At 34.5% G+C, this 21,263-nt stretch overlaps 1 protein-coding gene across 4 annotated transcripts in view; it reads right to left on the reverse strand.

The window, feature by feature from the left end:
• The window catches only part of KCNH7 (potassium voltage-gated channel subfamily H member 7), a 207,657-nt gene that overhangs the window by 21,095 nt on the left and 165,299 nt on the right, over nucleotides 1-21,263 (reverse strand). For all 4 annotated transcript variants that reach the window (XM_040069471.1, XM_040069470.1, XM_058421325.1 and 1 more), the window contains 5 exons: nucleotides 20,837-21,262; nucleotides 15,810-16,209; nucleotides 15,140-15,339; nucleotides 5,063-5,315; nucleotides 1,407-1,612 (listed from right to left, as the gene is read on the reverse strand). In XM_040069471.1, coding sequence (XP_039925405.1) covers nucleotides 1,407-1,612; nucleotides 5,063-5,315; nucleotides 15,140-15,339; nucleotides 15,810-16,209; nucleotides 20,837-21,262 — 1,485 coding nt within the window. The remainder of the gene's footprint in view (nucleotides 1-1,406; nucleotides 1,613-5,062; nucleotides 5,316-15,139; nucleotides 15,340-15,809; nucleotides 16,210-20,836; nucleotide 21,263) is intronic.

Below are 21,263 nucleotides of genomic sequence, written 5' to 3' on the forward strand. Positions count from 1 at the left end.
AAGTAAATGGAATTGCTACAGACAAACTGTTATTTTGTAAGCTCAGAAGCATGGCTGAGCCTCTCCTGCCTTCCTTGTCTCTGATATAAGGAAAAAATAATGATAAAACATTGATAACAATGTAATTGCAAGAAATAATTGCTCAGACTTAAATCATTAATGTGAAATTATACTCAGGAAATTTTTCAAATATATGGACATTCAGTTTTAATTTAAATTTATCACTAGACTATACATTGTGTTTTAGTTTACATAAAATTAATAATTATGACCTTTTCAATACATACAAAGGCATGACTGAAAAAAAATATAATTGGTATTTTATTATCAGAATGATATTTTATTAAAAAAAGGTCATAAGAGAAAGAAGCTGCATTTCTTGTTAGACGTTGCATTTGTTATAATTTTTTTAAAAAAAACAAAGATCCACATGTGATTAGCAAAAATGTCCGTACGATTTACAGCCCAAAACTTAGTGTTCTTTTTCTCCTTTTTTCTTAGAAGGCCTTTGAGGCCAGATTATGTAAGTCAGTTGTTCTCACTGAACCCCTGTGTTTCTTTAAGGAAGACACAAACAGCATTATCTCAGAAGTAATGAAATGTAAACCAGTCATTCTGTGGGCGGTGTAGTTCCTGCCTGGTGCCAGGGCTGCGGTACCTGCAATCTTCTGGGGAAGCCTTTAGCCTCAGCAGCATGAGCTGGGCAAGAGAATTTCCCCATTCCCCCTTTGGCCAAACGTCCGCTTTCTGTCCCAGGTCAGACTAACCCTGTCAGTCTGAAATAAGGAAACACTGGTAATATCTTGACTTTCCTGAAGATGTAATTGGTTCAAAAGGGGACACTTAGGACAGCCACTGTGGGAAAAAGAGACCAAGAAATGCCAGCACATCTGAAGGCTGAGTAAAAGTTGAAAAGTCCCTTGTAAGTTTTTAGTCCCCTAGGAGGTAGAATGCATGACAAGATAAGGGAATTAAAAACTCCTATTTGAAAAGCAATTAAATATTTTCTGTTGCTAGATACAAAATGATTCTGGATAATCTGATTTATCCTTATTTTATGGATGTACAATTACATTTAGTGTCAAAAGTTCCCCTTGTGGTGACCCAGGCTATAGTCATCTAAAAAACCACATATTTTCCATGGCTTTAACTAACCCCCCCTGGGTGAAGCCTAAAAACTATTTAAATGTAGAACCAAATCCTGTTAAATTAACATAATCTGAATAATTTCACTGGCTTCTGCTGAGTTTAATTGACTTCAGTAAAAACAATCATATATATTTTTAATATGGGATTTTAGCTTTTAATTTTGTTAACCTTAGTTCTTCAAATGTTATTTTCAAGTTTTATTATGTGGGACAGATTTGGCCCAACATTAAGAAAGAAAAATCACTTATTATATGTACCTTTGCAGTTTCATCTCTCAGATTAAAAGTTAGTTCCAGATTGGTGAGGAAGAGATCAGAAAATTCAGGGTACATATCCAAAACTTCTAGTAGATCTTCTCTCTGGATTTTATGTAAGTCACAGTAAGTTAAAGCTCTCACATCTGCATTTGACTTTCCTGGTTTTGCATAAAGATGCACCATCTCTCCAAAAATATCATTTTTCCCTGCAGAAAGAAAATTAAACAGAGATTATTATTTTAAACATGAGTAAGCCATTAAACTGAATGATGCATTGCTTTATCATAGTAGCATAGAATACTTGGTTTTACATAAAGTGACAGTCAGATTACCATTGCACATATATAAAGAAAAAAACACTACTATTAAGTATTAAAGGTAGAATTATTAAGATCAATGAAAATACATAGGCATATAACTGAACTAAGTGAAAGTTTCCTCACAATTTTTCTTCAATTTCATAAAAAAAAATTACTTGAGCAAGTTCCTTTGTCCTTTCTTCTAAAAGCATTATTTGGTGATTTCAATCATATTGTTATGATGGCAAAGATAAAATTTCTATTGTTCAGTCCAGTACGGGACTTGTCTGACCTGTAACATCATTTTGTTAAGAATTACATGAAAGAACTGACCAAACTTGAAATATATTTTAGTAGACAATTACTTAATTTTTGTATTTTTTTAAGGGAATGCAAAATTTCTAAGATGCAGGCATTCTTTTGAACACGCCCTTTAAACACACATGCCTCTGTTTTGATACCACTACAATTCTTCCAATGCTGACACATTTGCAATAGGTGTTTGTTAAAATTGTCATCTCTATTTAATTGCTCATTTTCCCCAAACTGTACCTAAACTTCATCAATGCATAGCAGCTGCAGCCACAAACCAAAACCATGAAAATATACTCCACCCTTAGGGTTTCAGGGTTACCTGCGAAATGGGTTTGGGAGGAACTAAGAAAACACTTGTGGAAAAGAATAGTGGTCAAACCAAGGGAGAAACCGAGACTGGTGAAAAAGAATACGGTGGTGATTTTTGTCTCTGTTAAACATTTGTGCCTTTCACATTAGGTTACTAAGAATAGTTCTAGTTTTTCTCTTTTCTGAAAAGGAAGTTAAAAATGGAGCTAAAAAAGTGCAAAAGGCAATTTAAGGGCTGATTTACAGAGAGGATCTTGAACATGGGAAGATTAAGAGATAACCTGATTATATTACATATATTCTTTAGAGAGGAAAAATCACTTGGCATTCAATACCTCTAGAATATGAGAAGGAAAACATAGGAGGACCCAATAGAAATAAATGGAAGAAAATAAAGGGCACATTTTTAACAATAAAGGTGATTAACTATGGAAATAAACTGCCAACAAAAGAGATCCTTTTTTTATCTCTTCATCTCTTCAGAGCAAAACCTATAGTTTTTATTTCATAAAACACAGTTCATTAGATATAACAGATAGTCAAAAATGTGCAATGTAACGGGAATCAGTGGCAGAACAAGTGTTTGCCAATACAATCCTTCTGCCCCAAATGCTTATGAATTCAGAGGTCCCTATTGAAGGCATATAAAACCTTCTCTGCAATGAGAGTATCAACATGATTATTTAATAAGAGAGTATATTATTTAATATGAGAGTATTTTTATATTCTCTCTGCAAAGCTGAGAGAGTAGATTTCAGAGACATTGTGTTTCCTAGGTATTCGATAAGAATTACTCTTGCTAGGTCGGTATTAAACTTAAAACATCCACATCAGACAGTGCTGGTGATTTGAGAAAAACTGGGGAGAAACCCAGCATTTCTCAGAACACTTTGATTTCCTTAATGATGCTGAAATACTGGTTAAAGGTGAAAATTTCATCCATGTTACCTCTGTTGGATTACTCTGTTGTCCAGAGCACAAAGCACTGAGTGTTTTTTATGTCTATTTCTGTTTGTAGGTTTTTCAGGAAGAAGAATTAGCTAAAAAGCTTTGGCTAATTATTGATAAACTTTGTTAGGTTCCTGAGTGATTTCAATGGCAAATAATTTTACTTTATATCATCTATCCTTCTTTAGTAGATTCTTCAAAATACCACGGACTCATTCACAGGAGCCAGCTATAGGCAGATTTCCACCTCATGGCAACAGCTGTGGGCTCAGTTTCTTTTGGATGCAGCTGTGCACACCTGTCTGACCTACCATTCCCTGAGAGAGTGAGGCTCCAAACTGCAATCCCTGGTGTGGACAGATATAGGTGGGAAGAGATATACTGGCATGGCCCTGTGAACACCTGGGTTTCTGCTACAGTGTGAGACTATAGGGATCTGATGTGTATAACATGAAAAACGTGTCCAGTCTGCATCTTTGGCCCAGGAAGAAGTTGGTGAATCCAGAAAATTGTCAGTTTGTTGGTGAATCCAGAAAATTGTCAGTTTGTCTTGATTGCAAGTGCAATAGAAATATTAGAGAAATGTATGTGGTTTTGATGTGAGAGATGAATTCCTTGATGAACCACACTGTTCATAATCAGGGCAAGACTCTTACACAGTTAAGTAAAAACCTCCCAGTGTTATACTTGCACACTCCCTACTTTGCTTGTGCTTAAAGCTGGCCCAGCTGATGAGCTGCAACAGCATGAGATGATAAATTATCTTGATAACGCTATCTAAACCTAGGGAAGGATTGCTTTAGGCACACTTTGTTCTGCTCACACATCCACCCTGCAAAGTACAAACAGAATAATCAGTCAAAAGTGGGTTAATAGCAACATACTGCCCCCCGTCCACATCTTGCTTCAGCAGCTTTTCTGACTGTAAGTTCCTACAGTGGCCAATTAAAAAGACAATATATGAATGATGCTACAGCTGGTATATGCTTCTGTACAGCAAAATCCTTACTCATCTACTCAATTATTTTTTGTATTCTTATTATCTAATATAAAATTGGAGAGACAAATCTGTATTCATGTTAAGTAAGTTTTTAGTTATTTTACTTTTCATATTGCTCTAGTGAATAAAGTCTTACTGGTTTCACATAAGAGCTGTCACCAGATGCACATGAGCTTCCAGCTGGACTGAGCATTGTCCTGAGCCAACTTTGTTAGGAAAAAACCCAAGTAACTCATCATACTATTCAAACAAGAATGCGTTAATAAGAAATACAGGGGAAACACTGGTGTTATTACTTCTAGATCAAACTAATCTGTTATTCTCTTATTTTCCTTTATGCCTTGTGAGCAGAAACAGATATTTCTGAAAATATCTAAATGTCTCTAGAAGACATTTTGAATTTCCAGAGTAGATTGCTCTAGTTAGCATATAGAGGAGTCTACATGTCTCAATAGGTACATCACTGCTCAAAAATAGGGTGGGCTTGAATTTTGATCTTGCAGCATAATCAGAATTGGAATAATTGGATATCTGCTTGCCTCAACTTGCAGCTTAACTTCTACCTAGGAATTACAGTGACTAAAGATAAATCTTTAGAGATCCAAAGACGTGGGCCCTTGGTGCACATGAATTATTGCAGCAACGTAGAATTTTCTTCTTAAATTATTTCTTTGCCTGATTTTTAAAAATAGTAAATATTTACAATTTTCCTGTCCCAGGAACAACAATAAGCATTTCTTTTGAAAATCTGACTCTTTTAATATGCCTTGTAATAATGTACTTACCAAGAATGGCTACAACAATGTCGCTCTTAAGGATTTCAATGGAGCCTCTTGACACAAAATAAAGAGCTGTGAGAACATCTCCACAGTGCACTAAAGTGTCTCCAGGAGGTGCATGTGTTGTCTTAAATTTCATAGCCAAAGCTCGAAGGCAGCCTTTACTGGCCCCCCGGAAAGCTTTGCAATTCTGAAGCAAATTTTGGTTGAGGTGCAGACAAATGTCGGCTTGTAAGCATTCTGGAAATCCCTTCAGGACCTGGAAAGACAAGCATAAAGATTTCATGCGAATGCTATGGAAGTTCTTTATATAATTTTTGTTTTCTTCCTGGACAAAAAGAAAGAAGTGACCTACAAATAGACATGACTCTAAGAGCTGTAGGAATATTAAAATTCAACAAATGCATAGTGTAATCTGTATTACAAAGCTTTTATAATGTGAATACTCATATAATTACTAATCTATATAATGGTTACAAAATATGTTATTAAGATTTCTTTCATTGCAAGAAATGGTATCAGGGTACGTGAATGACTATACTGCAGTAAAATAGCAAATAAGAGTGAGAGGGGAAGTCTTGACTGAATGTCACTTATTTGGACTCATATATCTTTTTCCTTTTTATCAATTGTTGAAGTACTACATTTATTATATGAGAGGTTTTTGCTGAAATAACCATGATATTTGTAAAATAAGAGCTATCTGAAGATCAGATATTTTTCAGAGGGACAGCATTTTATTGGGGTTTTCACGTTAAATATATTCTACTTACAAGTGTAGGACTTCAATTTTTATCAGAAAAAGCTGCATGACCTATTGAAATAACAATGTTGTGCAGATTCACAGACACATGATTCATTCAACAAACCACAGGGCTACTAGCTGTGGTTCTTGCTCATCTTTTACTCAGAACAATAGGAGTTTGCCTGAAGTAGAATCATGGGATTCCTCTTGGGTACCATGGCAACATGTTAATTTTGTTTGGAAGGAAAGAAGGGAGTTTCAATGTGGTCATTATGTGTGAGCTTTTCTAAGTTCTTTAGGATAATACAGCTCCAATTATTTTAGAATCTATAAACATTTCCGCTACTGACTTCATGGGAGTACCGTGAGTGACTCTGCGTGCTGACACATTATGACGCTCCACCTTTCCTTGTTACATCCTGTTATATGCTGTCAGTGATGTGATTGGGTCATTAGCTTTCCCTAGGGAAAACTAGCTACAACTGTTGCATATTATTAAAGACAAAATATGTACTGATGCTACAAGTCTTATGAATATGTGAACAGGATGTGTCTCTTTGTTATTAGATCAGTCTATTATTTAATCCTCGTTTATCCTCTGCACTGTTATTCTATAAATATGTAAACATTTCTGCAGAGAAAAGATATATCCAGAATGCATTCACTTGTTGTTATTATAATTTCGACTTCAGTGCAAAAATTCCTGTGCACTGACTCTCATTGCAGAAATATATTCATAACTCATATCCCTTGTTAGTGAAAATGAACACATTTCTGATATGATTCTTCTGTCTACACAAGCCAAGCTGTTTTAAAAATGAGATATTAGAACCTTTAACAGAACTGAAATGTTTCTATGATTGCTAATGGAAATCAATGCTGTGAAATAACAAACAATGTTTTAACACACATATATAGAACAATCTTTTGAGCCTTACAGCATTACCACATGAAATTTACACATCCTCAAAAAAAGCCAGCATTCAACAACATTAAGCAAAAGAAAACATGGTAAAAGAAAAACTTCTGTGGTGTCACTCTTTTCAGCATCTATCACAGCACTAGAAATAGCTTAGTATCCAGATATGCTTTTTAATATAATGTAATTTATTGAAATAAAAAGAATGTAGATTGTGGGAACTTATTTACTGAATGATACTGAAAAACTGAGAAACAAATAGATTCACCAAATGAAACAAGAGGAGAAAAATTGTGTTGATTTTGACATTGTTCTCCAGTCATGTGAGTACAAAAGACCTATTTTGTATTAATTTGTTTGCTATGTAACTACCTGAAAATAGTTTAGAAGAGCCCCATTTTTAATAGAACGTGAAAGAGAAAATGTCTTTTGAATTCAGAAGTACTTAAAAGAAAAGTGTATTTGATTGTTAGGAAGCCAGGATGATTTAGAATACACTTAGAATAAATTGTTTTAATTTTTCACATAAGCTGTTTATCTGATTTTCAAGGGATTGTATTTTACCATTAAGCAAAAAGCATGCAGACCATGTGTGATGGTTTATATTTCTGAAGATACTTTGGATATTCACTTATAGAAACAATTTTTTAATAATTAATTTATAATTATCATGAAACTGTTCTAAAATCATCGCGTATCAGTTATAGTTGTAGTAATTGAAATGCCAATAACATCTAAAAGATACCAGCCTCTTTTCAAGCATTTGTGACTAAAATGTCCCTGCTCCATGGAGCTTACACTCTAAAGTAGCTTTATACATCAGAGAGGAAAGACATTTAATTTCTAATATCACTATTTTAAAATACCCCAAAGGAAGGCTAAATAACATTGGTTTCCATTCCAATGGAGATTACTCCATTAATACAAGCTTCAAAATTCAAGAAAGAAGCTAATTTGAAGATAAAATTGTTAAAACACTAGCAAAACCTACATTACAAGAGAGCTTACCATATTGCACACATTGTGTGTAGTGAGGTGTTTAATCTAAGTCCAGTCGCTGACACAATACAGAATTTGATGTTTCCAGACTGTTTTATGCTGTGCAGTACAGACAAAATTTTGCCAACCCAAACTATCAAAACTTGTTACATACATTGTCATATTCTGAATTTCAGTACTGAAATTGTATTGAAAATTATATTATAATGTGAGAATCAACATCAACATCAAATTTGTACACACACTGCCTATACTACATATTAGAAAATAATCCATGCAGTCTCCAAAATAAAAAAAATCTACAATTATAAAACTAGAATTGCTCTTTAATAACGTTATCATCAATGAAAAATCCCAAACTAATAAATCATTTAAATACAGATATGAGTTTCAATTGTTCCATTCTTTCCTAATCTGCTTCTACTGTTATACGCAATAGCTCCTCAGCTGTGATTCCACGGGGCCCTGGTGAGAAAAGTCTTGGATTCTCATGGTTAGAATCGTGTTTGGAATCAGAACTCATTCATAATTCAAGAAATATACACTGATATTTTTAAAAAGATGTGTAACAAACATAAAATCAGCTTTAGCCCTCCCCCCTTGAAAAAGTAAAATAAAGGAAAATCAGTTAAGATGGTGTGATCACAGGCTCCAGTTGTCTGTCATTGATAGTTATCAAGTCCAAGTTCAGTTATCTCTTCCTGTTTGGAATAAAACTTACTCCATGTCAGATAAAGTTGGTTTATCTATGTGGCATGCTTACAGAGGAGGATAACACCATCCAGAGAGAAGTAAAACATTTTACATGGAATAAGAGATTGAAGTTTTGGGAGGATAGTAGAGACATGATTCATACTGCCTTGAAGAATGTGATCTTTTTATGAGGAGAGAGAGTCAAGCTTCATTAATTTCATTAATTCATGACAAGGTTTAGATTTTTTATCCTCAGTTCTGGAACAGGCATTGATGTATGTCTCACAGCAGATATTTAGAAAGTATCTAACCTGAAGCGAACCAGGATATAAGTTACAATAATTTCCATAAAACATGCAAATACCACATTCCATACCAACAAAACCACAGAATGATTGAGGTTGGAAATGATCTTCTTGTTGGAAATATCAGCTGGTCCATCCTTCCTTCTCAAAGGAGGTCTACCTAGAGCTGATAGCCAGGGTGATGTCCAGATGGCTTTCAAACATCTCCAAGGACAGAGATGCCACAACCTCTCTGGGCAGCTTCTACCAGTGCTGTTATCCTCACAGTAAATATGTGTTTCCTGGTGTTTGGTCGAAGCCTCTTGTTTCAGTGTGTTACCTCTGATCCTGTCACTGGGCACCACTGAAAAGAAACTTGTTCCACCTTCTTCATACCCTCCCTTCAGGTATTTGTTCACATCGATGAGATCCTCTGTGAGCCTTCATTTCTCCCATCTGGCTGAACAGTCCTAGCTCTCTCAGCCTTTCTTAGTCTGAGAGATTCTCCAGTGCTCGCAGCCTTACAATCAAAGATACTCCTCTAATTCTGCATATAATTATCTGTTGCACATTTTATCTGCTGAAATATAAGGGGGATCATTAAATACCAAGCAGCAGTTGAAGAGAGCACAAGAGAGCTTGTGTGTGTTGTGCTGTGTTTGGGGTATGCTTAAACTAGTGACTAAGGCTTTCTTGTCCTAGAACAAGTCAGACTTGTTTATGAGTGGCAGGTGACCAGCACACAGAGGGAAAGATAAGGGGAGACTCCTTATCAAGTTCATATGAGAAATTAAGATGGCATAAACTGAAAGAGGATTCTGGTCTGTCTCCACTTTATCTGTTCCTGCCTTGTCTTGATCTCTTCTTGTGAAATGGTTTAAGAAGCCGATCCATACAAAAAATTAACACAGCAAAAAAATTGAACAGCTGAAGGTACAAAGGGGCAGGAGTAAATTCACTTTTTGCCATGACCGCACATACTTAATATCCATTTGGTTCTCACCTGCGTAAGACATCTCAGGCTATGTTGACATTGGCATCACTAAATGCTGAATAAAGTTCTCAAAATGTTTGAATATTAAAATTTCACCTTTTTATTAAAAATTAAACTTTTGTCTTAGTTTGTTCAGAAAGAATGAGTGAAATTAATTACTAATAATTAATATATTGGGTGAAATAACCTATGTATTTAATTTTTCATCTTTTTGCCAGCAACCTCATTTTAAGGCTAACCAGAGACTTTTTAATGGCACAAATTGTGCTTCTTAGATTTTGAATTAGGATCTCTGCCCCCCAGACAGCTGTTTCCTCTAATGGAGAATAGTGTGGGATGCAGTTCTGTTACAAACATTTGACTCTCATAATTTAATAACATCACCTAGGCTAAACATTTCTGTAATTCAGCAATTTTATTTCTAGAAAGAATTCAGAATTTACTAGTTAATATTCCTGTGATAATTAATTACAGAAATTAATTATTTCTATAAGTAGAAGGTTGAAACATTTCCAAGGGCTTTCAGTGTTTAGAAAGGAAAGAACAAGGTCACAGGTGGCAACAATTCTGCTCCAGAAGCTCTTAGGCTCCACATTGAAGGAAGAATATACCTGAAAAATGCTCTCCTTTGCACAAAATGATTTCTTTTTTAATGTTCTTTGTGTTTCCTTTCAACAGTTGAGGGAGAAGAGGAGCAGTATGTGATAATGAGCTAATTCACCTTTCAATGAGGTTGAAGCCTGAAAACCTTATCAAGAATAGGATCTTTTGTTTTCAGTCACTGCCACAACACAGATGTGTGACATCTTTATGTTGAAATTAGTCAAACTGCAGCGGACTATTCTTCTACAGTCTTATTACAAATTCTGAGTAGATCTGAAAAGTGATCTCTGAGATACGATACATTGATGAATAGGGAAGACATAAAATTGTTTCAGTTTCTTCAACTGTTGACTCCCTTACCAAGAGAAAAGTTTTAAGTTGTAGAAATTGAAGATTGACCAGATCATCGTATTTCAAAAAATATGATAGTTGAAAAATTATTTGCTTTTGTTTTGGAGATTTTAGGCCACAAAATGTAATGCACAGATAAATTGATAAAGGATCATTTAGAAATTGATGGACATTCTTGAAATTATTTTTTCTCTGAGGTCTAATTTTCTACAACTCAATTCAATTAAGGCAATCATATTTTTAAAGTTGTCTGTTTTAGAAAATGAAAGAACATATTTATGGCTAATCATAAGGTACTTCCTGGCTGGTTTATATGTCATGATTTCTGTTGTGACATATAGGCAAACAGCAGTACCAAGTTCCAACATAATTACATATTCCCTCGGATTAATAATTTACTGCTTGCTAGGTTTTGTTCCAAACACATCTAATTTGCATTAGCCTTTTGATGGTACAAAGAATTTCTCCTTGCTGTTTTAGAAATTTTAATTTACTTTTCTAATCCTCTGCTTCAAATATATTAGTGGCACTGTTCCTATTGTTAAAATGGTTTTGTTGTAAGAAGTGATCACAGTGGGAGGAAAAGCAAGAATAAAAAATGTAGTGATGTCAACCAGGTTATCAGCAGCCAATTTCTTACAAAAGAAGCCTGTTCAAGGCAATGGTGAACCTGCCCTTTATTTGCTACTACAGAAATTGCTGGTTCAGGATAGGTGTGTGCTCTACTGTACTTGCACGACCACAGTGGCCAAGACAGTGATCACAAGAGTAAAATTAACTATTTGCTTGGATGCTTGCAGGAGAAATCATGCATTCATTTATAAAAATTCTGATTTGCTCTCCCCTTTCATGCTATTGGGCAAAACCCAAAACAAAAAGATGCCTGTCCCACATCCAAAATTGTAATTAATATTTACATTGGGCTAAACACTTCAACTTGTCCCACTTAATTGCTTCTTCAAAATCTTTCCAAATGTAAAATAAACCAATAAAACTATTCAGATGCACAGAAGATCCATGGAAAGAAAGGGTGGGACAGGATTGTAAAAAATACATGCATAACACAAAAAAAAATCTCTCAAACAGTAAATAACTAATATTTTTAGAGTAAGCATCATAGGCATGCTATTATCAGTGCTGGACTGATAACATAGGAATGAAAGAGGGAAAAGAATGCAAGAAGAGTTTAGGAAAAACAGAACAGGATAGTTAAAAATATTACAAGAATTGGAAGCTTTGGGACTGGTGACATCTTTATGAAACAATATGGAATGTAAACATTTTTTTTTTGTAATTTGACTTTGCCAGTGTATATCACAGGGACATGATTTAAATTATGCTTATTCTATAGACTCAAAATTTTTATCCAGATTAAAATAAATCCCAAATCCTGTTTATCCAGTCCATGCATAATTATATGGAACTGTTTTCAACCAAAATACATTATGTAATGGAATATAATAAAAAATATGTAGAAATGGAGCAGAAGGGAGCAAATGAACAAATAAACAATGTCTCAGCATACTTTTCTTGCAGGTCTCTAAAGCTAATTTTAAGCTTAACCATTTCATATAAGCACTTGCTACAATATTATCTTCTGGCTTGCAATCTAAGGTGTAGAATTTTGTTTAGAAAATCCAGTTTAGCCTTAATGCACTACTACTCCTGAGATAAAAAGAGTTTCTGTTTAATCCATTTTTTAAATGTTTTATTTTCCACTTTACCTGGATTCTTAAATATATTACTAAGGTAATTTAAAACATATTTTAAAATATATTCTCTATGTTATTTTTATATATATATATGAGTAAGTGTGTGTATATGTTGCATGTACATATATATATATAAAATGTAAATTATTATGCATTTCATATTTCAAAGGAGAAAGAGGACTATATTTCAAATTTTTTTCAGCTTTCAGTCATGAAATGAAGAAAAAAAGATATTGGATGAAATTCTGTCTTCAGAATTCGCAAAAAATTCCAAGTAAACATAAGCAGGAGTCAAACACATTTGTTTGAGGATGATATTAGTCCTTTGTTCTGTAAATGCAAATATTTCATGCAAAAATAAGTAAAAAAACACATGCAAGTCCAACTCATATGCACATGGCTAATAGCCAAGAAGACTTCATTGGTGCGTGTATTAACATGCATATATGGTTTAAACCAAGAGCATTCACACAAAGGAAAATGCAGAGTGATCAGCAGCATGACAACTTCTTCAGTGACATTCCTACAGAGCAACTATTTAATGCAAACCAATATGCACATGACCTTTTGTGGGCAGAGAAGCATGACTTGAGTTGTGGGGTAAAACAGTGATTAATAAGACTGCTTAGATAAGCATTTTGTAATGTCTAATTTTTAGTAACCATTTTGCCCCACATCTGATTCTACTTGGATTATTTCTCTTTGCTATCTACCCCTTCATCATGCAAAAAGTTACAATTAAAATTAGAAAGCATTGAACAAGCTCTAAACCCAACAGATAACATGGATATTCTCCACACTTTATACTGGAATTAAATTTGATATAAATACCTCCTGCTCTTACCAGTGGGTGGTGTTATTCCATGTATTTAGGTGTGAAGCAGACAGGAAAGAGATAAATCTTTCATAAGTACAATGTAAATCACACAATTCTTATATTATCCTTGTACTATGTGTAATACATTCAAACTCTTAAAGGAAATAAAGTGATTGACATAGAACTTGAAGGACAGAACTGTGAACAGGATAAGGAATAAAATACAACAAAACAAGATGCTAAATTGAGGGTTTTTCCACATTTTATTTAAAACAAATCCTCCATAGTTCCTCACAATCATAATGCAGAACACGGGCTATTTAATCCATTTCATTATTATTTCACATTAATGACAAATCCAAGACTGATTTCCATACACCATTTTCTGAATTATGTGAGTTTTCATGTGACAGCCTCCAGTTATCGTTACTGTTTCATGTGAACCAGGTGTTTTTTAGTACATCCATTAGCAGTAATGAATTAGTTAAGGCTTGTATGATTTTGTAATATCTTCAGAAATAATTCAGTGAGCTACTTTAGGCTTAGGTTGAAGACACTTGCAGCTTAAGGGCCTGATCCTGCAAAGTGCTGAGTACCTCACAATTCTGTTGCCATCAGAAGGAATTAGGGCTATTCAGTGCCATACAGGATGAAGCTACTGATGCTGCCTTCCACTGCAGTAATCCCCAGCAGAGGTTTATACAATTGTCCTTGTCTTGCCCTGGACATATTTTCCCTCTGGAGGGTACACATGGGAGTGGCAGGAGAAGCCAAATATATTAATTTTCTATTGTATTTTTAAGATCTGCATTACTTTGTGGTAAGCATAAAGTCAAACTCTCAATGATTCACCTTGATAAAAGATTTTAACCAAGACCATTGTTTCTATTTACTGCATAAAAATGTAGTACTCTGATAGTCATTCAGAAATGTATGTATAGATACTACACGAAAGCTATAGGAGTGTATATCAAAATTTTTGAAGTTAATTTCTAGTTAATTGTTACAAAAGTGTATAGATTTTCTTATTCTTTACAGCTTTCTGGAGAGTTCTGCAAAGTTTCTAATCTCCAGCTCTTAATAACTCTGGAAAGCATCCCTACAGAGACACAGATTCACAGATCCTTAAGATGTACAATGCCCTCAGTGTCTTCAAACTGATGTTGAATTTTCAGAAAAAAATGTTCCTATCTCCAGAAAATAAGACAGAGATATAGATGCTTACTTTTTCTCACTAGCAAATTGTTATTCCTTTTTAGCATGTATTTATAGAAGGAGAGATTATAGGGGCTTTTTAAAATCAAAACCAGAAAATATGAGTTTTATTCCTTGTCAGTTCCTAGAAATGAGTTTTTGTGGATGGCTAAATGGTTAATAGTACTGTGTTGATTTTCAGAGCAGAATTGTGTGGTTGTGAATGCAAGTGAACTGCTTTTCAGACTATCATGTGATTCAAATATTTTTCTTTGAAAAGCGCAGCTAAACCTGCCTGCTCCTCTCTTCAACCCATTCCCAATTAATCTGTTCTGGATTACATGGCAGGATTCTGAAAAAGAATAGATCTCCATAGGTTTTATAGATCAGCAGATAACACAGGTTCTCTTGCTTGATACTGGAAGTGGAAAATCAGGGCAAAGAACAAACAAAATTCTGGAACACCTATATCTGAAATAAGGAATCTATGACTTTTTTTCTCTCTATTTAAGCTTACAAAAGTCACCTGCAGTTATCAAGGTTTCCTATACACAGTGAGAATTCAGACTTCTGATATACCTGGCAATAACCTAGGCAGTGAAATGCTTGTATGCCAAACCTGTAGTGAGTGGCTTGATTGTCAGTAACTGAGATATATATCCACCTTCTTAAGCTTGTACTTTTTCAGCTTATAAATACTAAAAACTTAGAGTCACTTTCTAATTTCTTATGCATTTATCTATTCCTCTGCCTGAAAAACAGATGAACATACCATGTTCATGTCAATGCCATTGGTGTATGTCCATGCATGCTGGAAGTATTCCTCCAGTCGCTGCCGCAGAGGGTTGGGGATCTGATGAAAGCGTATGAACTCCTTCACTCGCAGCATCTGCATGTGATACCGTGCAGTTCCCGAGTAGAGTCTTTGGATTATTGCAGATACATTTCCAAAAATGCTGGCATACATTAATGCTGGATTAAAGAGAAACAAAACTTAAGTAAGTCATATCATTGGGCTTTGCAGATGAGTGTGGCTAAGCAAAAGAACAAAAGGAAGAATTAAAAAGTATGCATACATTTAAAGGTTTAGTTTTAAATAGAAAAATAAAAGATAATTATGATTATTGAAATACGATGGGCTATAATTTCCTAAATCCACTCCAAACCCACCTTCTTAGCTTATACAGGATTTGCTTACAGACGCTGATATACAACACAAATATTCTGACAGTTTGGATAACAGATTTTGAGTAGTCAAGCAACTTGATTACTTCCTGACACTGAATGAGTCACAAAATATTTTTGCATACAACTTTCCTTTGCCTAGGAATTTGCCCTTCTGGTTACATGCTTATAATCTTATTGGTTTCAAATGTTTAAGCCATTTGCTCAAACACAGAAAGAAAAAAAAAAAGATTAAAATCCATGATAAAATTACTTACAGCCAATCAACATGACACAGATGGAAAAGATTTTCTCTGAGTTGGTGTTTGGAGACACATTTCCAAATCCTACACTTGTCAGACTGCTGAAGGTAAAATAAAGTGCTGTAACGTATTTGTCCTTGATAGACGGCCCAGAGCTTGCATCACTCTTATTGTAATGCTTTCCTAGTTGTTCTCCTAAAGAATCCAACCAGCCAATCTTGTGAGCCAAGTAAGGTCTTTCTACATTTCCAATGGCATACCAAATGCAAGCAAGCCAGTGTGCAATTAGTGCAAATATGCACATGAGGAGCATCAGAACTGCAGCACCGTATTCGGAGTATCTGTCCAATTTCCGTGCTACCCTCACCAAACGCAGCAGTCTAGCTGTCTTCAGAAGGCCTATTAATGTAGTTGTCTGTAAAAATAAGATAGAAATTTATTTTCTCTGCTAACAAATGCATTCTCATTAATAATAAGCATGAATAAACCACTACAAATTCTATTATTTTGGGGAATCAACATAAAAAGTAGAAGAATCCATGTCAATGTAATCTTAATTTAATTTTCTTTAAACTACAATTTCATTATAAAACCAGGGAAGAAAATAAGAAAATAAGAAATGTACATTTAAAATCAAGATATATTGAAGTGATTATGTGCTAAATACCCTTTCATGTTGAATATTTTACTTGATCTGAATTCTTCAGTTGACCATAATGGATTTAATGATCCAATAGATTAATGATTTTTTAACATGATAAAATCTGTAAGTTATTGGAACTACTCATAATTATATGACTGTCCACATAGGTAATAAGTATCCTTGAACAAAGCTGTGTGACCATATTTGATCCCAGCTTAAAGACTCTTTGCAGTTCTCTGACACACATATTCTAGAAAAGAGAAGTAATAGGGCAGAAGCATCCCAAAGAGTCCCCTACAAGAATCCTCCTCTTCGTAAAGGTAAGAACACTCATACAGGTGAAAGATGACGAAGCACTCTGAACAGAACATCATGGACAAGTTACTCTAGATTAATCTTTTTGCATTTGCAGGTGTAGTGGCAAGGTCCAGTAAAAAAATACTACACTATTAGAAAAATAAATTGGAGCAGTTTTAAGCAGGAATGTATTTCAAGATTTTTAGTGCAGACTTGCGTTATTATCCATTGCAGCCTCTTTGAGGCTTCTGACCTTTTTAAAGGAATCTGCAGGTTATTAATATAAGTTTTCAAATTTCAGTTAGTAAATAAATTTCATACTTGCTAATTACTTGGAGAAGGAATGGACACCATTGTAAAGAGGAACAACTGGATTAAAAAAAAAGCCAACAAACCCTCAGCCACATTTTTTCCTTGCATCAAGTCTGAACATATATTATTCAGTAAATTCCAAGAGTGTATACATGTTTAATGGTTTTGTTTGTTTGTTTGATTGGTTGGTCGGTTTTTTTTTTTGTTTGTTTAATTTTGATTTGGTTGTTTTTTCTTTTTTTTTTAACAGGCATGTATATTACATGTATATTACACTTAACAGGAAAAGTTCTCCAAGCCTCACAAACCACTCTCACAGTAGTATGCATTGCATTAAGTCTTTCTTGCAACAAGTACTAGTCTAGTTTTTTATGTTTTATTAAATCCTTGCATTTACCACATTTCTGAGTAAAACCCCAAAGCTCTTGGAACAAAACAAGAGTCTTTCTGCATTCCTCAGTCAACAACTCAATAAATTGTTCATATTTTCTGAGTAAATGAGCAAGAGGATAATGTACAGTAATGATCCTTAATTCAGTTTAACACCCCAAATAATAACTTGAGGGTGAATTTCTCATTTCCACATAAAGAATGTTAGTGACCTCAATATTCTGAAAGATCACTCTCTTCAAAATGCTATGCCTAGGCTGAGATTCAGAAGCATGTGAATATTGTGATTAGTTTCTCTGTTTGTTGTTGTTGTTGTTGTTGTTGTTTTTGGTGTGTGGGGGTGTGTGTGTGTAAGTTAGATCAGGTTTATGTATTTATGATCCCTTAAGAAAAACCAAGAGTTTTTAGTGGGGTGTTTGAAACATTCTATTACAGATGTAGTGTAGTCATATCTCTACATCATTCAAGAGTGTGCATAGTCTTACAGTGCTCCTTAAATAGATCAAATGGTCGATTGTGAATCTACAATATGTCAACACTGTTCCACCCAATTCTTAAGATAAAACTTTCTAATATTATTCATCCTCAGTGTCAATCCTATACTTAGGTACATCAGTTTGAGCTCTGGAGTATGCGGAAGGTATATAATACAAGAAAACTTCATCTCTTTCTTCAAGGGTAAAATCAGCATGAATGAGAGTAGATATGCTTAAAGCATCTTTCTTTAATACAGTCGAGAAGCTTTAACACTAAAACAAAGCCAGGAGTAGTGGTGAAAAGGATGGTCCGCAAGTTTTGATGAGCCTTACATGCTGCCCACTTCTCAGCCTAGATGTAGCCTTCAGATAGTAACAGTACCCCTCCCATGTGTCACTTGGCCAGGGACAGAAGTTCATGGTTTCAGAACTATGTCTCTTGTAATGTAATTTTGTTGGTGTGCTGGAATACTTTGATCAGCACAACACCCAAGGAGTAAGGGCTCCTACTCTATCAGTTACCTTACCCCATCTAGTGCCAACAATAAATGTCTGCAAATAATAATCTGATAGATGCTGCTCTCTTCTCTGGATTGCTTGCTTCTCTGTTTCATCATACCTATCTGCTAGACTACAAGTTCAGGAGTAGTTAAATAATCACATCAGAGTATTTTCATTTCTCTTCTTTCCTATCCATCTACTCATTACTTTTATCTTCCCAAGTATCGGGGAAACCACCTAACTTTACAACAAACACACACAAAAAGGAGAGAATTATTTACTACCAGCCATCATCATTTTGAGTCTCATTAAGCAGAAAAAAAAATTAAAATTACATTATTTCCCTATTTTAGAAACTGGAAAGTTAACGGACTCTTGCTTTCTTACAGTTGAAAAAGTACGGCTCAAATAGAAGCATTTGGATAGTGCTGTATGTGGTATTTGGATTATTATCTCCTGCCCTTTCAACACTCTATTTGATATCAAGGTGCTTTAAAGCTGCATGAGCACACATGAAGCTCTCTTTAGAGCTTATGTTGTTTAATAAAAAGACTATTCAATACAATTTTTCATTGGGGATTTTCTTTGAAGAATGTCTAGATAACAAAAAAGAGCCATTTCATAAAAAAGATAACCCTTATGACTGAAAAAATTCTATTAAATGGAAAATGCTTCATTCTGTCGATTTTACATTTTGCTAAACTATGAAAAAGGGATCATTGGCGAAATTTATACTTAGCAATGTAGGAAGAAAAACTGCAGTAAGTAGCAGCTTAGAAAAGTGATTGACATATTCAATAACATGAATGAGAGAGAGAAGCTATGATGGCTCGGTGAATGGACTATAATCTATATAGCATCATTGCTGCTTAGATAAACAAACCAGTTTTTCCAGGTAGAGACACTGGTCAATTACTAGATTTTGAGGGAATAAAGAATTAATATACTTATACCTACAATAGTGAAAAAAGCCATTGCATGGTCCAATAATTTCTGTTTCAACTTCCACATTTTTATATATCTACTCATCTGCAAGAATGCATTTGTTACTGTAATCTGTAAAGTTATTTTATATTAAAGTTATCCCTTTAGCATGACTTTAGCACCTGAAACTTTACTCTTAGGAACATCTTTAACAGGGGAGATGTGGAAGAATGTTGTTCAGGGGCACTCCTTCAATGAACTTTGGAATTGATCCCTGTTGTAATCCTTTGTGTTCCACACTTCTAATCACTGAAAATCATTTTTGGCAATGACAAGAGATTAATGATCAGAAAGCGATGCAGACCATGCCTGAAGTGGAATGTTGTAGTCTGAGTCAGAAGTAATGCCATTATGCAAATATTTGTCTTTCGTGTGTCTATGCTTTCAAAACCACAAGAAAAGTTATCTGCAAAATGATGGGCACCTGCCACAGATAGCGAATGCAAAAGGTGATCAGATTTTCTCTTCAGTTGCTGGGCTTTTTAGTCACCTTCTGAATAAAAAAGTTCTCTTCTGGTAAGAGAACTATTAATATGTTCTCTCTGTCCCTTATATTGCTCTGTCTCTTCTTAATGTTCTCCTTAATAACACTTATTTTTAGTGCATGGTTTTATCTCATGTTTCTCTAGAGTTCTCATTTACCTTTTGCCTGGTTTGCTGATTTTCTTTAAAGAAACTTCTACATTCTATGCACCACAGAAAAATCAAACCCAATTCTCTACTTTTCAGAAAAAAAAACCAATTATGATTTTATCCCTTCTTAAATTAAATAAAATTATTTTGAAGAACTGGGTCAGGAATCCAGAATATAACATATATTTTCTATACCTTTGGGCCAGGTATACCTTTTTGGATGCATATATTGAACAGTTTTTTATTCAATTGTGTAGATAGACCATGCCTGTCAAGGTAATCTTTTTTTTCCTTCTTTTCATAGTCTATATTCTTGATAAGATTGACAACAGCCAAATCTTTTTGATGACTAGTATAATTTATACTAAAACTAATCTGCTTTCTACTAAGTAAATGTCTGGTCTAAGCATTTTGAACAGAGGAATATAATTACAAGGATGCAATGCCAACACAGCACATACCTGCATCATGGGCATCTTTTAAAAAGTGACAAATCAAAGCAGCGGTTTTCATATAAAACCATTTGAAGATGTCATTATACACAATATATTAATTATTTCTAGAGACAGTATCAAATATGGTATAAGTGAAAATAACTAAAAAATTCTATGTTTTCTCTTGTCAATGAAAGCCAATGTTGTACATTATTCTGGAAAGGAAGATTTAATTTTAGTTTAACTTTAAGAGGTGGGATGGGCATACTAAGCAGCCTATTAAATGACAAGCAAAAAATACTTTAGGATACACAGAATACCATCTTGAAGAAATAAATTAAGATTTAAGATTTCATATTCATTTAAGCTTACCTCTTCAGAGCCAGAGCCAAAAATCAGCAGGTCAAAAGGTATTGCAGCAACCATGTCAATTAGGAACCAGCCTTTGAAGTAGTGAATTGCTATTTTTGCTGGATCACTTACCACTTCTTCATTCTGGTTTACATATGTTGTTCTGAAGTTTATTAGAATGTCAATGATAAACATAATATCCACAATTAAATCTACAACATTCAGTGGGCTGCAGGAATATCCACACTCTCTCCTCTTCCGATCCTCACTGTCATTCAGAAGGAAGGCAGCAGAGTAAGGGGTGAATATGGCGGTGTATATGACCAGCAACAAAATAAGCCAGTCCCAGACGGCTTTGAAAGGACTGTAGTGCAATATAGTAAACTTGTTGATGCGAGGTGTCTGGAGTTTATATTCTGGTAGAACATCAGCCCCTAAGGATAGAACC

The sequence above is a fragment of the Hirundo rustica genome, chromosome 7, assembly GCF_015227805.2.
Source record: "Hirundo rustica isolate bHirRus1 chromosome 7, bHirRus1.pri.v3, whole genome shotgun sequence".
NCBI lineage: Eukaryota > Metazoa > Chordata > Aves > Passeriformes > Hirundinidae > Hirundo > Hirundo rustica.